Raw genomic sequence first — 18,742 nt, forward strand, 5'->3', positions numbered from 1 at the left:
ACGCACTCGCCATTTGATAAACTGTACGCAGGTACCACTATACACTGAAGCTCCAATACGCTGGCCACCTGAAGCGAAGAGCAGACTCATTGGAAAAGACCCTGATGCTGGGAAAGATTAAAGGTAAAAGAAGAGGGCGGCAGAGGATGAGATGGTTAGATAGCATCACTGACTCAATGGACATGAATTTGAGCAAACTCCAGGAGACAGTGAAAGACAGGGAAGCCTGGTGTGCTGCAGTCCATGGGGTCACAAAGAGTCAGACGCGACTGAGCAACTGAAAAACAACCACCACCACTATACACATATAAAACATGTTCAAAGACAAAACTTAAATGAGCGAAATGAAAAAGTGAAACAGAAATGCTAATGTGTTCTCCCCACATCCAAAAGGACTGTCTCATATGCGACTGTCTTGGAAACAAGTGTTCTACAGGCCCCATCTTTAGACCTAATTCCCATCTTCCTGAGACGGTGGGCACCTGGTCATCAACACTTGCTTTGAGCCTTGACTGATGGGTTCCTGGCGCCTCGGGTGAGGGGACAGACTTTGAACCCTGAGGGGCATGTGGACAGTGCTGCTCCCCCTCCAGACGGCAGCCCTGTTGACAGAGAAAGGAGGCCCTAGTCTCCTGATGCCCTCTACATGTACCCTCTGTTGGCTTAGAACACAGGACAGCTTTGCCCAAAAACAACTGGGCTGAAGGCAGAGCTGTCGAGACAGACAAGCTAGGAAGGTGGTGGGGTCCAGGCTGAAACCCCTACAGAGCTCCTCTCTCCGTTGGCCACCAGGCAGAGTGAATTCCCTGAGCTACCATTTCCCTGTAGGCTGAACATATTGAAATTGCAAGATAAACAGAAAGTAAACATTAATTTAAAAAAAAGAACCAAACCACCTTTGGAAAAATATATCAGTCTCTAAGTAAATTTCAGGTTAAGATCAAGGAGCTTTTGAATGTCGCTCTCATGCTAAGAAGGCCTACAAAAAAAGTATCCAATTACTCCATATTCAAAAGACTTTAATGATTTTTCTGCTTTATTCTCTGATTGTGAAAGTATGCATATTCCAAAAAAACCTACTTGAGAAACACAGAAGAGTACAAGGAAACAGAAATAACCTATAATCCACTAAACTGCACCTATAGTTTGTGGCAGTTTTTAACATCTAACTTTTGGGGAAAAATGTAGAAAAAAGAGAAATTTTACTATCAGGCATGTATACAAGAGATTCCACAAGTCTAAGCGGAGCCTTAGGGTGGAGGGCTTGGTGCTCACAAGCCACCAATGTGAGCGGACCATTGGACAATGATAAATTACTTCCATACATGTTTAGATACAAGATAAAAACTGGCAGAAATATCAATAACCTCAGATATGCAGATGACACCACCCTTATAGCAGAAAGCAAAGAAGAACTAAACAGCCTCTTGATGAAAGTGAAAAAGGAGAATGAAAAAGTCTGGCTTAAAACTCAACATTCAAAAAACAAAGATCATGGCATCTGGTCCCATCACCTCATGGCAAATAGACGGGGAAACAATGAAAACAGTGGCACACTTTATTTTCGTGGGCTCCAAAATCACTGCAGATGGTGACTAAAGCCATGAAATTAAAAGACATTAGCTCCTTGGAAGGAAAGTTACGACCAACCTAGATAGCATATTAAAAAGCAGAGACATTACTTTGTCAACAAAGGTCCGTCTAGTCAAGGCTATGGTTTTTCCAGTGGTCATGTATGGATGTGAGTTGGACTACTAAGAAAGCTGAGCACCGAAGAATTGATGCTTTTGAACTGTGGCATTGGAGAAGACTCTTGAGAGTCCCTTGGACTCCAAGAAGATCAAACCAGTCCATCCTAAAGGAAACCAGTCCTGAATATTCACTGGAAGGACTGGCGCTGAAGCTGAAACTCCAATACTGTAGCCACCTGATGCAAAGAACTGACTCACTGGAAAAGATCCTAATGCTGGGAAAGATTGAAGACTGGCAAAGGAGAAGGGGATGACAGAGGATGAGATGGTTGGATGGCATCACCAACTCAATGGACATGAGTCTGAGTAAACTCCAAGAGTTGGTGATGGACGGGAAAGCCTGGCATGCTGTAGTGCATGGGGTCACAATGCACTGAGTGACTGAACTGAACTAAAAACATATAATCAATGAAAATGAAACTCATTTACAAGACCTCAGAATATTCCTTTTGCCACTTTGAGAAAGATGGTTAGCAGAGAATATTTAATATTTGAGAAAACAGATACCACATCTTCTATATACAATAGAATATTACTCAGTCATTAAAAAGAATGAAATTTGGCCATTTGCAACATGTATGGACCATGCCAGTGGGAAGTTGGGTTGGTATTATGCTTAGTGAAATAGGTCAGATGGAAAAAGATAAGTTCTGTATGCGTTCACTTTTATGTGGAATCTAAAAAATAAACAAATGAGCAAATATAACCCCCAAATAATAATGATTGAGAAAATAGAAATTCAAGCAAGGTTCAGCTCTAAGTGAAAATAAGTGAAGCCAAAATATCATGCTTAATTACTATAATACCTCTGGAAACAATAACCTAAGGAGTAGGAAGAAGTGGAAAAGACTTGTTAAGAGTAGATTTTTTCCTTTTCTATTTCATCTCACTAAGATTTTATGGCAAGACAAACGGATTTCTGGAGCATTGCATCTTCTTAGGCTGCCGTGAATTTTTGAATTGAATAGTTGAAAATAACACTTTAAGATACAATAGCTATTTATCTATCCACTCTTGCATTCTTAATTGTATTGAATATTTACCCCATGCCAAACAGCATGCCAGCCATTTGGAACACAAAGCAAGCTTGGCCTGGAACCCATTCATTCTCAAGGAGCTCACAGTCCAAGAGAATAAAACAGAAGTCAATGCAACAGATTGCTATAAGTGAGTCCCACTGTGGGAACCAAGAAGGAAGCAAGAGGAGGCCAGAGAGGCTCTGGGGAGAAGGGGTACTGTGCTGAGTCTGGGGGTGAGTGTGTACCCAGGGGCTGGCACGGGAGGGCTTCCCAAAAGTGCGGCTGGGGGAGAACTGGGGAACTGAGAGCAAGGCTCCTCTGGAGCACTGAGCTCCCAGTGAGGATGGAGATCACAGTGACAAGATGGACAGTAGGCTGAAGTCCCCTCATGGGGAGCCCTGGGGGCCTGGGTGGGGATTGTGGGATTTATGCCAGATGCAACAGAGCCTAGAGGGATTGTAAGCAGAGCAGTAACAAAGTCACTTGGCTGCTGAGGCCGAGTGTGCGAATAGGGGTGGTGAGGGACAGGAGGAGGGAGGTTAGATGATTTAATGAGCAGCAGCCGTGGGAACGGAGGGGAAATCCCAGACGGGGTGGGTCTGTGAAATGACCATGACCCTGTAACTGACAGCAGCCACCCTCCTGGTTCCCTGGCTGTAGAGAAGGAGGAGGCGGGACACCTCTGAAACAGGTGGGAAAAAAATCCACAAATCCCATCTCCTTTGTAGAACAGGAAGCAGCAACATACATGTACCTAACTTAGAACTCAGATTTTTTTTGTCATCAGTTCATTTTCTTCTTGAGAACAGGTGTATTTGCCAGAGGTTTGTTGTTTCTCTGCCTTTCACTGATAGCGAAATAATAAGCTAGATTCTCCCCAGCTTCCAAGTCACCCCCATCGTAAGGTTGGATGTAAAGGAAAGAATATCACCTGCTTCTTATCCATAAATTTTCATTCAGTGCTGTGTTACTAGAAGGGAATTTTCCAAATAAATATAATAACTATGAAATGTTTATTTTTCAAATGCAAGATTGTCTGTTTGTGTATGCGTATATAAACACACATATGTATGTGTATATATCCCTGGAGGAGGAAATCGCACCCCACTCCAGTACTCTTGCCTGGAAAATCCCATGGACGGAGAAGCCTGGCAGGCTGCAATCCATGGAGTCATGAACAGTCGCACGGGACTGAGCAACTTCACTTTCACTCCTCACTTTCATGGATTGGAGAAGGAAATGGCAACCCACTCCTGTGTTCTTGCCTGGAGAATCCCAGGGATGGGGAAGCCTGGTGGGCTGCTGTCTATGGGATCACACAGAGTCGGACACGACTGAAGTGACTTAGCAGCAGCAGTATTGTTGCCTGAAAAATCCCACAGACAGAGGAGCCTGGCAGGCTACAGTCCATAGGGGTGCAAAGAGTTGGACACAACAGAGAACGCATGTTAGTTTCACATATGTTACATGAAATAAAGAGTTTATGGGTGTAATTTACAAATAATGATTTTACTATTGACCTAGTTACAATTATACTTGATTGAATAAATATCCCGAGCATATAAAATAACATAATTGAGATAATTTTAGGTGCATCATATATTTGGCAGCCTTAACACTGATAGCAAATAAAACCACGGTTTTAAAAATCAGGTTTTTAAAAAACCTTCTTAATGTTTTTACGAATATTCAAATTTAGAGGGAAATTCCCTTTTTTATATAACTCAGATTATCAAAAGGCAAATGATTCATTTACTATATACTAGAAACCCCTATTTAATATTTGCTCACTTTTTGTTCTGTACTGTGAGATCCCTTTGGGCTGCTGACAGCGTCAGTTATTTCATAATTTCTGACTCCTTTGACTTTCTTGATAGAGAGAGGGACATTGAACCCACTCCAGTTTGTCTCAATACCTGAGTCTCCAGGTCTCAGCAAAGATGTTGTTGTCATTTAGGTCTGTCTCCAAAATCATGACTGTTTATAGACTGTGGTGGTTTAGACTGTGGTGTCTCCAAAATCATGACTGTGGTGGTTTAGTCGCCGAGTTGTGTCCAACTCCTGCAACCCTATAGACTGTAGCTGGCCAGGCTCCTCCGTTCATGGGATTCTCCAGGCAAGAGTACTGGACTGGGTTGCCATTTCCTTCTCCAGGGAATCTTCCTGACTCAGGGATTGATCCAGGTCTCCTGCACTGCAGGCAGATTCTTTACCGACTGAGCCACCAGGGAGGCCCTAAAATCATGACTGGCCAGGTCCAAATCTCGCAGTGACACTGATGATAAAGTATGTCCTCGGTAGGCTGCAGTCCGTGGGGTCGCTAAGAGTCAGACTCAACTGAGCGACTTCACTTTCACTTCTCACTTTCATGCATTGAAGAAGGAAATGGCAACCCACTCCAGTGTTCTTGCCTGGAGAATCCCAGGGACGGGGGAGCCTGGTGGGCTGCCATCTATGGGGTCGCACAGGGTCAGACATGACTGAAGCGACTTAGCAGCAGCAGCAACAACTTTCTAACGGGCAATGAGCAGTTCATTCATTTCTCAGTGACTCTCCTTCTAAACCCCTGTAAGTTCAAGAGACACTACAAACAGTGCAAATAAATAACAAAGATTTTCATCGGCATCTATCACCTCGCTTTTGTAAACATCTTGCAATATTAATTGAGCAGCCACCATGATGCAAACCATATCAAGGACTAAAAACCGTTTTTGTGCTTTAAAACATTGATTCTCTCAGAAAGAACTGACTATAACAGGATTGTGCAACTATCACTCATCAAGCCTAGTGGGGAGGGCAGTTCTGTGTGTGTTGGAAGGGAGAGACCAACCATGACCACTCGTCCATGGCCCCTAGGCTGGCCTCCTGCTTTGAGGAAGCAATAATTCGCCAGCATGCCCCTGGGGGCATACCAGTTTCCAGCCTCTGTCTGCTCCTTTGTCCGCTGCTCAGGGATCACAGACCCCACTGCCTTTTCTCCTGTCTCTTCCTGTGTTTCCGCCAGGAGAGTTCAAACAAATGTGTGCCAGACCCCCTCAAAAGTTGAAACAGTCATGGAAAAAGCCCTCAGGAAGTAGGCTGGAAGATGGCCAGGCACTGCCCTGGTCCCTGGAGACAGCTGATGGATCCCAAGTAACAAACGTCCGTCCGTCACTCATTCACAAGGCTGGAGAGGTGACAGATGTGACACCTGGGTGTCTACAGATTAGCAGTATTCATTCATTCGCCTATTCAATTACTCATTCAGCAAATATTGTTTGGCACTGTAAATTGTTCCGACCTATCAAATCACTGAGGATCCATTCAGAACAAGACATGTAATCTTCCATACCTGACATTAAGCACTTTGAAAATGAGAATAATTCAGTGCAAGCACATGACTTGGTACTGAGGAGTTATGGAGGGCTTCAAAGAGAAGATGTCTAAAACGTGAAGGATGAACAGGCTGATACAGATGGAGGGCTGGTGGGGTGGAGATAAGAGAGCCCCCTGGAGCATATGCCAAGGAGGGGGTGAGAGTTCTCAGATCCACACATGGGCTGGTGCGTCATGGGGAAGCTGACTGGCCAGTCTCAGGCCGAACCATCTGACCTACTGCAGATGACTCCAAATCACCAGATATTTGGTTGAACCATAAGAAATTGTCATTTTCTAAGTTAAAATGGTCTAATATCAGTAATTTCACATGGTTCAGCCTAATTCTTCCCTTGACCATTTTCCGTACTGAATTATGTTCTCTCTAGAAAAACACCACGGGGCATTGTGACACATAAGAGAATCAGTAGCCAAGGAGCGGGTGGTGACCAGTGATGACGGCTGACACTAAACGACCTCCCACAGAGGCCACATGGAAGAAAGGCAGGGGCCACGGTGGGACATTTAACCTTTATTCTTAGGAGGATGGGGATACATAAGGACCAGACTTGTATTTTAAGATGCTCACTGAAGACCACCTGGAGAATGGGGTAGAAGGGCAACAACGGACACAGAAAAAATGTAAACAGTAGCTGCGAGCGTCATTCAGGGAAACCCACACTAGTGTGGTGAATGCAGGCAGGCCAGAGGACCCTACAGGGGCTGAAGTGGCAGGACTACTGACTGATTCCAAGGGGGAGAAGAGGGAAGGACAGTGAGCAGAAGTCCTGGCTCCGCACAGGTGCTAGGTGGGATGGCCCGAGCAGTTGGGCGAGGGGGTGCTCCCTGACTGCATATGCTGCAGAGGGGCCCAGCCTGGAGGGGAAAGGATGCATGCTGTGCATGACTGTTCAGCCAGTTTGATGATTAGGACAAGGAAGATCAGAAAGTAGCAGGAGGCAAAGGGAACGAAAGTTTGTTGGCAGTTGACCATAAGAGTGCTTTATATACAGTGAACAACAAAATGCACACACCTGGAAGGTAGTGTTTTATAGATAAAGAAACTGAAGGTGAATGCTTACCTGAGGTTAGGCAACTGCCAAGTGATAGAGCTGCAATTTAAAGGGGTGCCTTGCAGCATCATTTATAATAGCCAGGACATGGAAGCAACCCAGATATCCATCAACAGATGAATGGATAAAAAAGATGTGGTACATATATATAATGGAACATTACTCAGTCATAAAAAGAAATGAATTTGAGTCATTTGTAGTGAGGTAGATGAACCTAGACCCTGTTATATAGAATGAAATAAGTCAGAAAATCAAATATAGTATATTAACACATACATTGGAATCTAGAAGAACAGTACTGATGAACCTATTTGCAGAAAAGGAATTGAGGTGCGGACGTAGAGAATGGATGCGCGGATACGGCAGAGGAAGGAGAGGACAGGGCACATTGAGAGAGCAGAACGGACAGATATATACCACCATGTGTAAAATAGATAACTGGTGGGAAACCGCTAAAACACAGGAAGGTGAGGCTGGCGTTCTGTGATGACCAAGCGAGGTGGTATGGGGTGGGGAGGGAGGCTCAAGAAGGAGGGAATGAATACATATAATTATGACTGATTCACATTGTTGTATGGTAGAAACCAACCAACATTGTAAAGCACTTATCCTCCGATAAAAACACAATCAAGGGACGCCCCTCTACCTCACAACCCCAACCTACCACCCAGTCACCTGCCAGAGCGTCTGGTGTGTGTGTGATACTCATGGCTAACACGTGATAACTAGAGTTAAGATCAAAAGGGATGTGCAGAAACCCTCCCCAGCAGAACACGTGGGGGAGGAGGATGCCAGGCAGGGCGGCCCACCTGAGCCAAGTAAGCACCTGCTTTCTAAGGAGGCAGGCCTCTTCTCAGAGGACGCCTCTGACCTGCACGCCCCCTCACCCCGCACACACTTCTGACGACCTTTGTTGTGGTTCCTCCCCACCTCTGGGGCTGGAGGAACCTGCTTTCCACCCATCAGAATCCACCCCGCAGAGCAGCACTCAGCAAGGCAGCTCCTCTTCACATCTCTTAAGGGAGAAGCAGTATTTTAGCCGAAGGCATTACCCTGGCAGACAAAGGTTTAAGGCATAGCCTATTTAAAGAGTTATTTAACAATTTCCAAAATAGTAGCAAAACATTTTCCATAAAGCTAAATGAGTCCCAGGGAAGAAAGCACATATTACATTTTTGTACGTGTTTCCTTAATTAGGAACAGAGCCTGGTGGCTGGGGTTTATTTCCATGAGTACACATCCATAAAATCCAGAAACATCTTGACATGCTGCAGCATCCCTAATGTTTCTCAAATCTGAATGCCTAATTGGGTTAAGAAAAAAAGGCACAAGAATTTTCACGCTGGTTTTGATTCAAGATTCAAAACAGAACCTAAGATGTGCATTTTTCTATGGTTCCAATACATATATAAGCCAGGTCAACATCCATTACACCCACTTCAGACATTTAAAAGAACAGGAAGACAGACCGAAGCATACATTCTGAATTTAACATACCAAGGAAGATAATTCTTCTTCTTCTGAAACATGAAAACTCTCTTGTGATCTCCCTCAAACACTTTTCAACATCTTAATCTACTTACATTTTATAAAAAGAAAAAAGTGCTGGGAGATGTTTGTATGACACCTGATTCTTCTGTTACAGGGTTCAAAGAACTCCTTTTTGTGTGTGTTTTACTTTGCTAATTTATGACAGAATTGGCTAGCCTTTTTCTTTGCTTTCACTAAATTCTGTTATAATGAAGAATCCAGATGTACCATTGAGTCTGCAATGAAGAAATCACCATCCTTACCTGTGCAGTTTCTCCTCAAGCATTTCCATGTACTTCATAGTATTCACCTTCACACTGGTTTCTGCAAAACAAAAATCCAAAATGGATGCAACTGGAGTCAAAGGTTGAACAAAACCCAGAACTGCTCAACTAAAAGCCAAAACCCAAAGGGTCACAGTCAAGGCGCTAGTGATAACATCCTATGTTGGGAAAACACTCGAAGCCATTGGAGGGGCTGTCTGGAGCGATGCACTGGAAAGGGTCTGAGGCCTCCAGGTGCCAAAGGAGCTGGAGTCGTGAGAAAAGGTGTGATGTCTTTCACCACGCACTTTCAAAGGCAGCTCTTTACACGTCTGGCGTGGATCCCATTGTACGCTGTGCCCCGCCCATTGCCCACGTGGTGCCAAGTGCTTGGTTGCAGAGTTTGGGAAAGAGCATGAGAGAGAGAAGAACATCCCATCTCATGGATAAATCAGAGAACTTCACCAGTGGTAGCTGAACACACAGACCCTTTCATTAAAGCTCAGATAGAAATCGGATCCAGCCAAGAAGTTGACCTTAACTGCTCAGCTCGCAAGCTGTGAGGTCAGCTTCTCCTAGAGATAAACCCAGTGAGCGCCTCATTACACCAAATGCTGAAGGAATGGATTACTCTGAAAGCTTCTCTGGTGGCCCACACAGTAAAGAATCTGCCTGCAATGCAGGAGACCCAGATCCAACCTTGGGTGAGGAAGATCCCCTGGAGAGGGAAATGGCAACCCACTCCAGCATTCCTGCCTAGGAAGTCCCATGGACGGAGGAGCCTGGTGGGCTACAGTCCACGGGGTCACAAAGAGTCAGAACCACTGGGAAACTACCACACACACAAAGCTCAATGGCCAAAGAAGCACTTTACTAATGTAAAGGAGATATGGTACACTGGGGGGAAGCTCTGATAGACTGAGGTGCAGGGGCTGTATTGGAAACTGGAAAAAGTACCTTAAAATTCCTCATCAAGACACCAAGTATTCAGATGGAAATACAACAAAACTTCTGGTTTATTAGTTGCTAATAGCTAATAACTAAAACAGAAACATAAGAGTGAAATACATATTGTTTAAGTTCGCCTCTATTTTATTGACTTGTGCTGCCCCAACCTACAAGTTAAGTCAGTTCAGTTCAGCAACTCAGTCATGTCCAACTCTTTGTGACCCCATGAATGCAGCACACCAGGCCTCCCTGTCCATCACCAACTCCCAGAGTTTACTCAAACTCACGTCCATTGAGTCAGTGATGACATCCAATCATCTCATCCTCTGTCACACCTTTCTCCTCCCGCCTTCAATCTTTGCCAACATCACGGTCTTTTCAAATGAGTCAGCTCTTTGCAACAGGTGGCCAAAATATTGGAGTTTCAGCTTCAACATTAGTCCTTCCAATGAATATTCAGGACTGATTTCCTTTAGGATGGACTGGTTGGATCTCCTTTCAGTCCAAGGGACTCTTAAGAGTCTTCTCCAACACCACAGTTCAAAACCATCAATTCCTTGGTGCTCAGCTTTCTTTATAGTCCAACTCTCACATCCATACATGACTACTGGAAAAACCATAGCTTTGACTAGATGAACTTTTGTTAGCAAAGTAATGTCTCTGCTTTTTAATATACTGTCTAGGTTGGTCAGAACTTTTCTTCCAAGGAGCAAGCATCTTTTAATTTCATGGCTGCAATCACCATCTACAGTGATTTTGGAGCTTCCCAAAATAAAGTCTGTCACTGTTTCTGCTGTTTTCCCATCTATTTGCCATGAAATGATGGGACTGGATGCCATGATCTTAGTTTTCTGAATGTTGAGCTTTATGCCAACTTTTTCACTCTCCTCTTTCACTTTCATCAAGAGGCTCTTTAGTTCTTCTTTGCTTTCTGCCATAAGGGTGGTTTCAACTGAGTATCTGAGGTTATTGATATTTCCCCCGGCAATCTTGATTCCAGCTTGTGCCTCATCCAGCCCAGTGTTTCTCATGATGTACTCTGCATATAAGCTAAATAAGCAGAGTGACAATATACAGCCTTGACGTACTCCTTTCCCTATTTGGAACCAGTCTGTTGTTCCATGTCCAGTTCTAATTGTTGCTTCCTGACCTGCACACAGGTTTCTCAAGAAACAGGTCAGGTGGTCTGGTATTCCCATCTCCTTCAGAATTTTCCACAGTTTATTGTGATCCACAGTCACAGGCTTTGGCATAGTCAATAAAGCAGAAGTAGATGTTATTCTGGAACTCTCTTGCTTTTTCTATAACCCAAATGCCAACGGATGTCGGCAATTTGATCTCTGGTTCCTCTGCCTTTTCTTAACCCAGCTTGAACATCTGGAAGTTCTCAGTTCACGTATTGCTGAAGCCTGGCTTGGAGAATTTTGAGCATTATTTTACTAGCGTGTGAGATGAGTACAATTGTGCAGTAGTTTGAGCATTCTTTGGCACTGCCTTTCTTTGGGATTGGAATGAAAACTGACCTTTTCCAGTCCTGAGGCCACTGCGGAGTTTTCCAAATCTGCTCGCATATCGAGTGCAGCACTTTCACAGCATCATCTTTTAGGATTTGAAATAGCTCAACTGGAATTCCATCACCTCCACTAGCTTTATTTGTAGTGATGCTTCCTAAGGCCCACTTGACTTCGCATTCCAGGACATTTGGCTCTAGGCGAGTGATCACACCATTGTGATTATCTGGGTTGTGAAGATCTTTTTTGTATAGTTCTGTGTATTCCTGCCTTCTCTTCTTAATATCTTCTGCTTCTGGTAGGTCCATACCACTGGTTTCACCTGAGATCTTCCCATCTTGGTTGATGGTAACCCTGTTTTTATTTCAGGAGCGCAGGGCAAAAATCTCAGGTGAAACCAGTATGAGGAGACAAGCAAGAGTCAATTTTGGATTGAAATTTGCTAAGAAAGTAGAACTTAAGTGTTCTCATTAAAGAAAAAAAAGGTAAACATGTGAGGTGCTGGATGTGTTAACTCAATGAGGGGAAATACTTGCACAACGTATATCAGACACCACATTGTACACTTTAAATATCTCATATTGTCAATTATACCTCAGTAAAGCTGGAAAAAAATCAAAGCAATTGAAAAACTTTTAAAAAAGAGCTCAATTTTGAATATGATAAATTTAGGTTTATTAGATATCCAGCTGGTCTGTCAAGTATGAAGTTGTATATATGAGCCTTGGAGAAGGTCTGAACTACAGATGGACACTTGGAAGACCCTGGCAACTGAAGCAAGGAGGAGAGATGTCAGCACACTGGGAGTGAGAGTAACTTAAGAAGATCCTGATGATTCCATATAACTACGATTATACTGTGATAACACCTTTTTATCCAAGGGACAAAAATTCATAGCACCTCCCTTGAGGACAAGAAAGCCATGTTCTCAAGTTCAAAATAATCCAGAGGTACACCCTATAAATGATTTTGTTAAGAAACGGGACAGTAAATACTTGAGTCATCTCAGCACTTGAAGCTCTAGCTAGTGACTGGCTGGACCCACAGGAACACCTTGTCCACTTGCCCAGAGGCTGCCATCTGCAGAGGACGCTGTGCTGATTGCCTTTGCTGGATCCTGACTCATCTCCCAGGCCAGCCTTGCTCACTTATTCCTGGGCTGACTCACCACCTTCCAGAAAGGCCCAGATTGCAGACGGGGAGTTTAGGCTTTTAACTTGCTAAAAGATGCCTGCAGACACACTGACTGGGAACAGAGACCGTCTTTTCTTGTCACTCTCCCTCTTCCTCCTCCCTTTCCCCAGCATCTTAGAGCAGGGACACAGAGAACAGTAATGGTGGTGAGACAAGGTCCCAAGAACCAAAGTTGATGCTGAAACCGGAAGGAAAGGAGCAGGGCACTTTTGAAAGAATGATATAGCCCAAGCACATAACATAAGCCAATTAGAACCAAATGGGTCCAAAATGGCAGACAAGTCATCCTCAATCATCAAGCTAAATGACATACCCAGAGGCACCAGGACAGTTCCAAGGCACTATCAAAAGACCAAAAAGTGGGCAATGGCCCAATTCCTGGAAATCTCCACCCCTTCCCCCAAATAGTTGGAACAATCCTCTGACTCATTAGCCTATGAAATTACTCAGCCCCTAAAGGCTAACCACATCACATCTCAGGGTCACCACACTCACCCTCTGCAACGGCCTGCACTCTGTCTGTGGAGTGTGTTTTTCTCTGAATAAATCCACTTCTTACCTACCACTGTCTCTCACTGAATTCTTCTGTGATGAGACATAAAGAACCTGAGCTTCCTTAGATCCTGAAACCAGGTCTGTGTTCTCAGAATACCTGGGTTTTGACTGGGTTTGAATCCTGCCACATGGGTTCAAGTCCCAACCTGAGGTAAATGGTTTCAGTACCAAGGGAAGCTGTGTACCAAAGGAAAAAGGAGACCAGGGGTCACCAGGCATCCTGATGGGGAAGAGACAGGAACACTTCCTCCTCCCCACATGCTAAGGGAATCTGAGATTCAGAATCAGGCCAAAGTATCAGAATGAAATAGTTTTATGAATCCAATTATACAAGAACCAATTGATCATTAAAAACAGAAAATCTGCAAAAACACTTATCAGAGTTCATGGCACAAACACAAATCAGTGTCACAGGAATGGAATTTGGGTCCTACTTCGTGCATGACACTAGCCTAGGTGCTGTTTAAGTATAAAAGAGACATGGCCTCGAGGGGCCCAGAGAGCAGGGTGGAGTCAGATGCTAACATTGACAACTCCCTGGAGGGCATAGCAGCATTTTCTGTAAGTCTTCATCATAACTGATGATCCAAAAATATCCCTAAGAGTCTAATGAAAAAACTACCAAGCTACCAGCAATATCCTTTTCAGGAGAAGACAGGAGAATGTCTAGTGGAAAAAGGTCTAACTGAGTTTCATTGCATTAGAACCTTTGTGTAATAGAAGGACAGGAGGATTTCTCATGGGAAATGAGTAACACCTGCCATGAGACTGAATGGAGCAGTGGTTCTGAAGAGCTTCAGCCCCACCACCTCAGTTAATAAGGACAGCATCATGAGAGAAGTACGATATGACTTCAGATTTGAAAATAGAAGCAAAGGGATCCCATCAGTTTAGTGTTACCCATTTTATTGACGTTTTCTAAAATAACATAAGTAACAAGTGAGGTATGATCTCATTTTACAAAGATAAATCATCAGATTTCAAAGATCATTATTCCAGAACAAATTTAGATAAGATGAACTCTCATTAGTGAAATCTTCCAGAAGGAAGATGTGAAAGACAGAGGAGGAATTTTAGAATTCGGAGAAACTTCTGATCATCTGAAGTGCCATTCTTCTGCTTGAGTTAATGGAAGCACTTCTGTTTATTTGGGTAATTAAACCACACACGGAGATGAAGTAGTGAAGTAGCACCAGTGAAGTAGCACCAACCAAAATCCAGGGAGGGAACAACAGGAAAAAATGGATGCGCAGTTGGACTGTCTTCATAGGTAAGATGTGACCTATGAAATCTGGCAGAATCTGTTATTGGAGGTATTACACATCTCAGATTTTACACTGAAGATGGAAATACCATCCTGAACCCCTGCTGATACCAAAGTGATCTTGACTATCACAATGGAAACCAAATATGCAAAAATATTTGATGCTAAGATGATGACATCAATGTAGTCAACACTGTATTGAGCACTTCCTATGTGTCAGGTACTGTTCAAAACACCTGTTCTCAGGCTTCCCTGGTGGCTCGGTGGTTAAAAGTCTGCCTGCCGATGTAGGAGACCTGGGTTCAACCCCTGGCTCAGGAAGATCTCACATGCCTCGGAGCAACTAAGCCCACGAGCCATAACTACTGAGCCCGTGTACCTAAACTACTAAAGTCCACTCCCTAGAGCCTGAGCTCCACAAGAGAAGCCATCACAATAAGAAGCCTGAGCACCAGAACTAGAGAGTAGCCTCCACTTACCGCAACTAGAGAAAAGCCTTCACAGCATTGAAGAGCCAGCACAGCCAAAAACTAAATAAATTTTAAAAAATAAACAAAAGGAGATTCAGCTCCTAAATAAACTTAAAACAACAACAACAACAAAAAAACCTTTTCTAAATGCCAAACAATAATAGTACCTATGATGTAGCCATTATTGGAGAAGGAAATTGCAACCCACTCCAGTATTCTTGCCTGGAGAATTTCGTGGACAGAGGAGCCTGGTGGGCTGCTGTCCATGGGGTCACACAGAGTCGGACACGACTGAAGTGACTTCGCAGCAGGAGCAGCAGCAGCCATTATTATCCTCATTTTGCACGTAGAGAAACGAAGGGACCAAAGTCACGAAGCTAGTGAAGGACAGTTCCAGAGCCCATTGTTACAAATGACAACCTCAATTTTAAATAACACAACAGGAGTAAGGAAATGCACACTGAATAAATGCCTATGAAATTTCAGCTGCCAACAAAATGAAGATGGTGTTCAAACATATTAAATTCAAGAGAAGCCAAAGACTGCTGTAAAAAGTCAGAGTTACAGAGCACTAGCAATTACAAAGGAGAAGGCAATGGCACCCCACTCCAGTACTCTTGCCTGGAAAATCCCATGGACAGAGGAACCTGGGAAGCTGCAGTCCATGGGGTCGCAAAGAGTCAGACATGACTGAGCGACTTCACTTTCATTCTTCACTTTTATGCATTGGAGAAGGAAATGGCAACCACTCCAGTGTTCTTGCCTGGAGAATCCCAGGGATGGGGTTGCACAGAGTCGGACACGACTGGAGTGACTTAGCAGCAGCAGCAGCAATTACAAAACACAGCCATCAAAAGATGTGGGGAAGATGTGGGGAAGAATACTGCTAATATATCAGGATAAAATACATTACCATTGTATTACCATTGTGTGTCTTATATATATATATATATATATATATATGTCTCATATATCACATATATACATTTAGTATATATACATGTATATGTGATATATATGCATGTGTGTACATTATATATACGTGTATATATATATGTGTGTGTGTGTATATATATATATGTATATAGTATAGGCCAAGGAGTATAGACAAAGTAGTTGTTGGTGGTGGTGCAGTAGCCAAGTCATGTCCAACTTTTGCAACCCCATGGACGGCAGCCCTCCAGGCTCCTCTGTCCATGGGATTTCTCAGGCAAGAATACTGGAGTGCGTAGCCATTCCCTTCTCCAGGGGATCATCCCAACCTGGGGTTCGAACCTGGATCTCCATTGCAGATGGATTCTTTACCAACTGAGCCACAAGGGAAACCCTCAAAGTAGTCTGCAATGAGAAAATGATTAATGAATGATTACTTAATTTTCCAAGTCTTATATTCAGGTTGAGTCACTCCTCCCACAACGTCATGTTCATGTGGTTTTACAAGGTTTTATTTGCCTCTATAGATTTTTTTTCACTGCATTTTTCTGCCATCACTGTGTGTGGTGGTCATTTACATAGAACTCTCAAGAGACAGAGCCCAAGTTAAATGGATATAATCCTTCCTAGACCTCAGACTGGTCTATCAGTTTTCAGAACTGGAGCATCATAATATGATTCAGTTGTCTGTGAAGAAAGTAAAAGCAGTTATCTGAGCTGTGTTGGCATGCACATCCTCTAGGGTTGGAACCAAAGAAGCACCATCACTGACTGAGCAATGGACTGACTTCTCATGAACAGGACATGGTTCAGTTGCTGCTGTTCATTTTCTCTGATGTTGATACCAGATTTCCAGGGAGAAGAAAAGTGATCAGATGTGGGTCCTACCAAATTAACAGACGCTAACAAAGAGCAGGCCTCCCTTTGGGGTTCTATCTGACTCTCATTCTTATATCTATCTAACATTTCTGAAATGCCCACTGCATGCCAGGTTGTGCGTTAGGCACTGCGGCTACAGACTTGAACGTGGCACTGCCCTTAGCCTAGAGAAAACCAGGTCTGGAGATAAAGACAGTCAGACAAACAGAGAGCTAATAAAAGCAAAGAGTTCAGTCCAATGATAGAAAGGTAAAGCATCTGTCACTCTGGGAGCACTGTGGAAGGAGATTCAGCCCAGCCTGAAGGGGTAAACATGACTCCGGGTGGAAGTGACTGAGTAGAGATCTTAAAGGATTTTCCACACTGGCTGAAGCCGGAGGAGGCGTGCATAATCCAAAACATCAGTTGCACATAAAATAAGATTTGTGTTTTAGAATATCAAGCATTTAACGCCATATCACTTTATCTTCCCAATAATTCTGAATTACTTTTCCCTGAGCCTACACATAGATCACTCAGTGTAGCGCACGAGCTGGCTACGGGAGATAGGCAGGTCCGAAGGTCCGAAAGCACAGGCTCTGAGCCTCCATCACCTGTCTTGGCCACTCTCAGAAGTGAATGTAAAGATTAACTGCTTCATCCAGATTTTCTCCTTTGGGCGATATGAGTGAAGCTATTATGGTAACTTCAAAGGCAGAGAGTGGGAAAGCCTTTTCAGAACCGGAGCATCATAATATGATTCAGTTGTCCGTGAAGAAAGTAAAAGCAGTTATTCTGAGCTGTGTTGATGTGTATGCTTCTGCCTCCACAGTCCAGCGCTGTGTGATGCCCCAGGAGAAGCCCTGTCACCCTTGAACCCAGAGCGCATCTCAGGGACTTAGTCCGGATACTCATGTCAGTAGAAACTGTGCCTGCTTAGATGCGAAGAGATCCTGGGCAGGAGGAAAGGGGAGAGAATGAGTAGAGAAGCTCCCCAATGTTTAAAGACAGTTAACTATACAGCAAGCGCTCACTCTACATAACAGATAAAGCCCCGGTTCCGATTTCACCTGCTGTGCTTGTCACCAGTTAATTGGGTATCATCTGATACAGTAATTCTCACTTTCCCCGTTCAGACTTGCTCCTACATGCAATCCCTCCGTGCCCTTGAAACACACATCCTAATAAATCATCACTATTCAGTGACAAAAAGAAAAGCAAGCACTCCTGGCATGAAAAGCAAGACAGAGAAATGCGACACTGTCAGCTCCACACAGCCTCCCCACTTCAGCCACCCCGCTCACATACCCCTGACAATCAAGCCCTCCCACCAACTCCCCAGCTCTCCCTGCAGACAGAAGGGCTTGGGTTTGCTTTCTTCCTTCCTAGTGCGTATCCTTGGAAGAGCTGTGGTCTGGACACCCATTGACAATATTGTGTAAGTTGCTTAAAAAGTCTATTTACTAGCTTTGCCTGGGACTGTCCATTCATGACTATACACTCAAGTCTGATTCTTTCTCCTATCTTCCCTCAAACAGGGCACACACCCCACAGACGCTGTCTTCAATGGAGTTAGCTCTCTTCATTTTTTTTCTAAAGGCAGGCAAGGAATAGAATTGGGGACTTTGTTTTTAAAGTGGAACACTATATTCTTAAACAATTAGTGTTAGAAACTTTTAAGCCCAAATCCACACTTGATCTTCTTGATTTTATTTTTTATTTTATATTGGAACATAGTTGATTTACAATATTGTGTTCATTTCAGGTGTGTAGCAAAGTGATTCAGTTATGCGTGCTAAGTCACTTCAGTTCGACTCCCTATGACCCTTATGAACTGTAGCCCTCTAGGCTCCTCTGTCCATGGGATTCTCCAGGCAAGAATACTGGAGTGAGATGCTGTACCCTCCTCCAGGGGATCTTCCTAACCCGGGGATCAAACCCATGTCTCCTGTGGCTCCCGCATTGTAGGTGGATTCTTTACCGCTGAGCCACCAGGAAAGCCCAATTCAGTTACATATA

At 43.8% G+C, this 18,742-nt stretch overlaps 1 protein-coding gene across 1 annotated transcript in view; it reads right to left on the reverse strand.

The window, feature by feature from the left end:
* The window catches only part of DISC1 (DISC1 scaffold protein), a 388,216-nt gene that overhangs the window by 78,064 nt on the left and 291,410 nt on the right, over positions 1–18,742 (reverse strand). Inside the window, exon 10 of the mRNA XM_065919846.1 lies at positions 8,991–9,051. Within this exon, the coding sequence (XP_065775918.1) occupies positions 8,991–9,051 (61 nt within the window). The remainder of the gene's footprint in view (positions 1–8,990; positions 9,052–18,742) is intronic.

This window comes from Muntiacus reevesi, chromosome 2, assembly GCF_963930625.1.
Source record: "Muntiacus reevesi chromosome 2, mMunRee1.1, whole genome shotgun sequence".
Classification (NCBI taxonomy): Eukaryota; Metazoa; Chordata; class Mammalia; order Artiodactyla; family Cervidae; genus Muntiacus; species Muntiacus reevesi.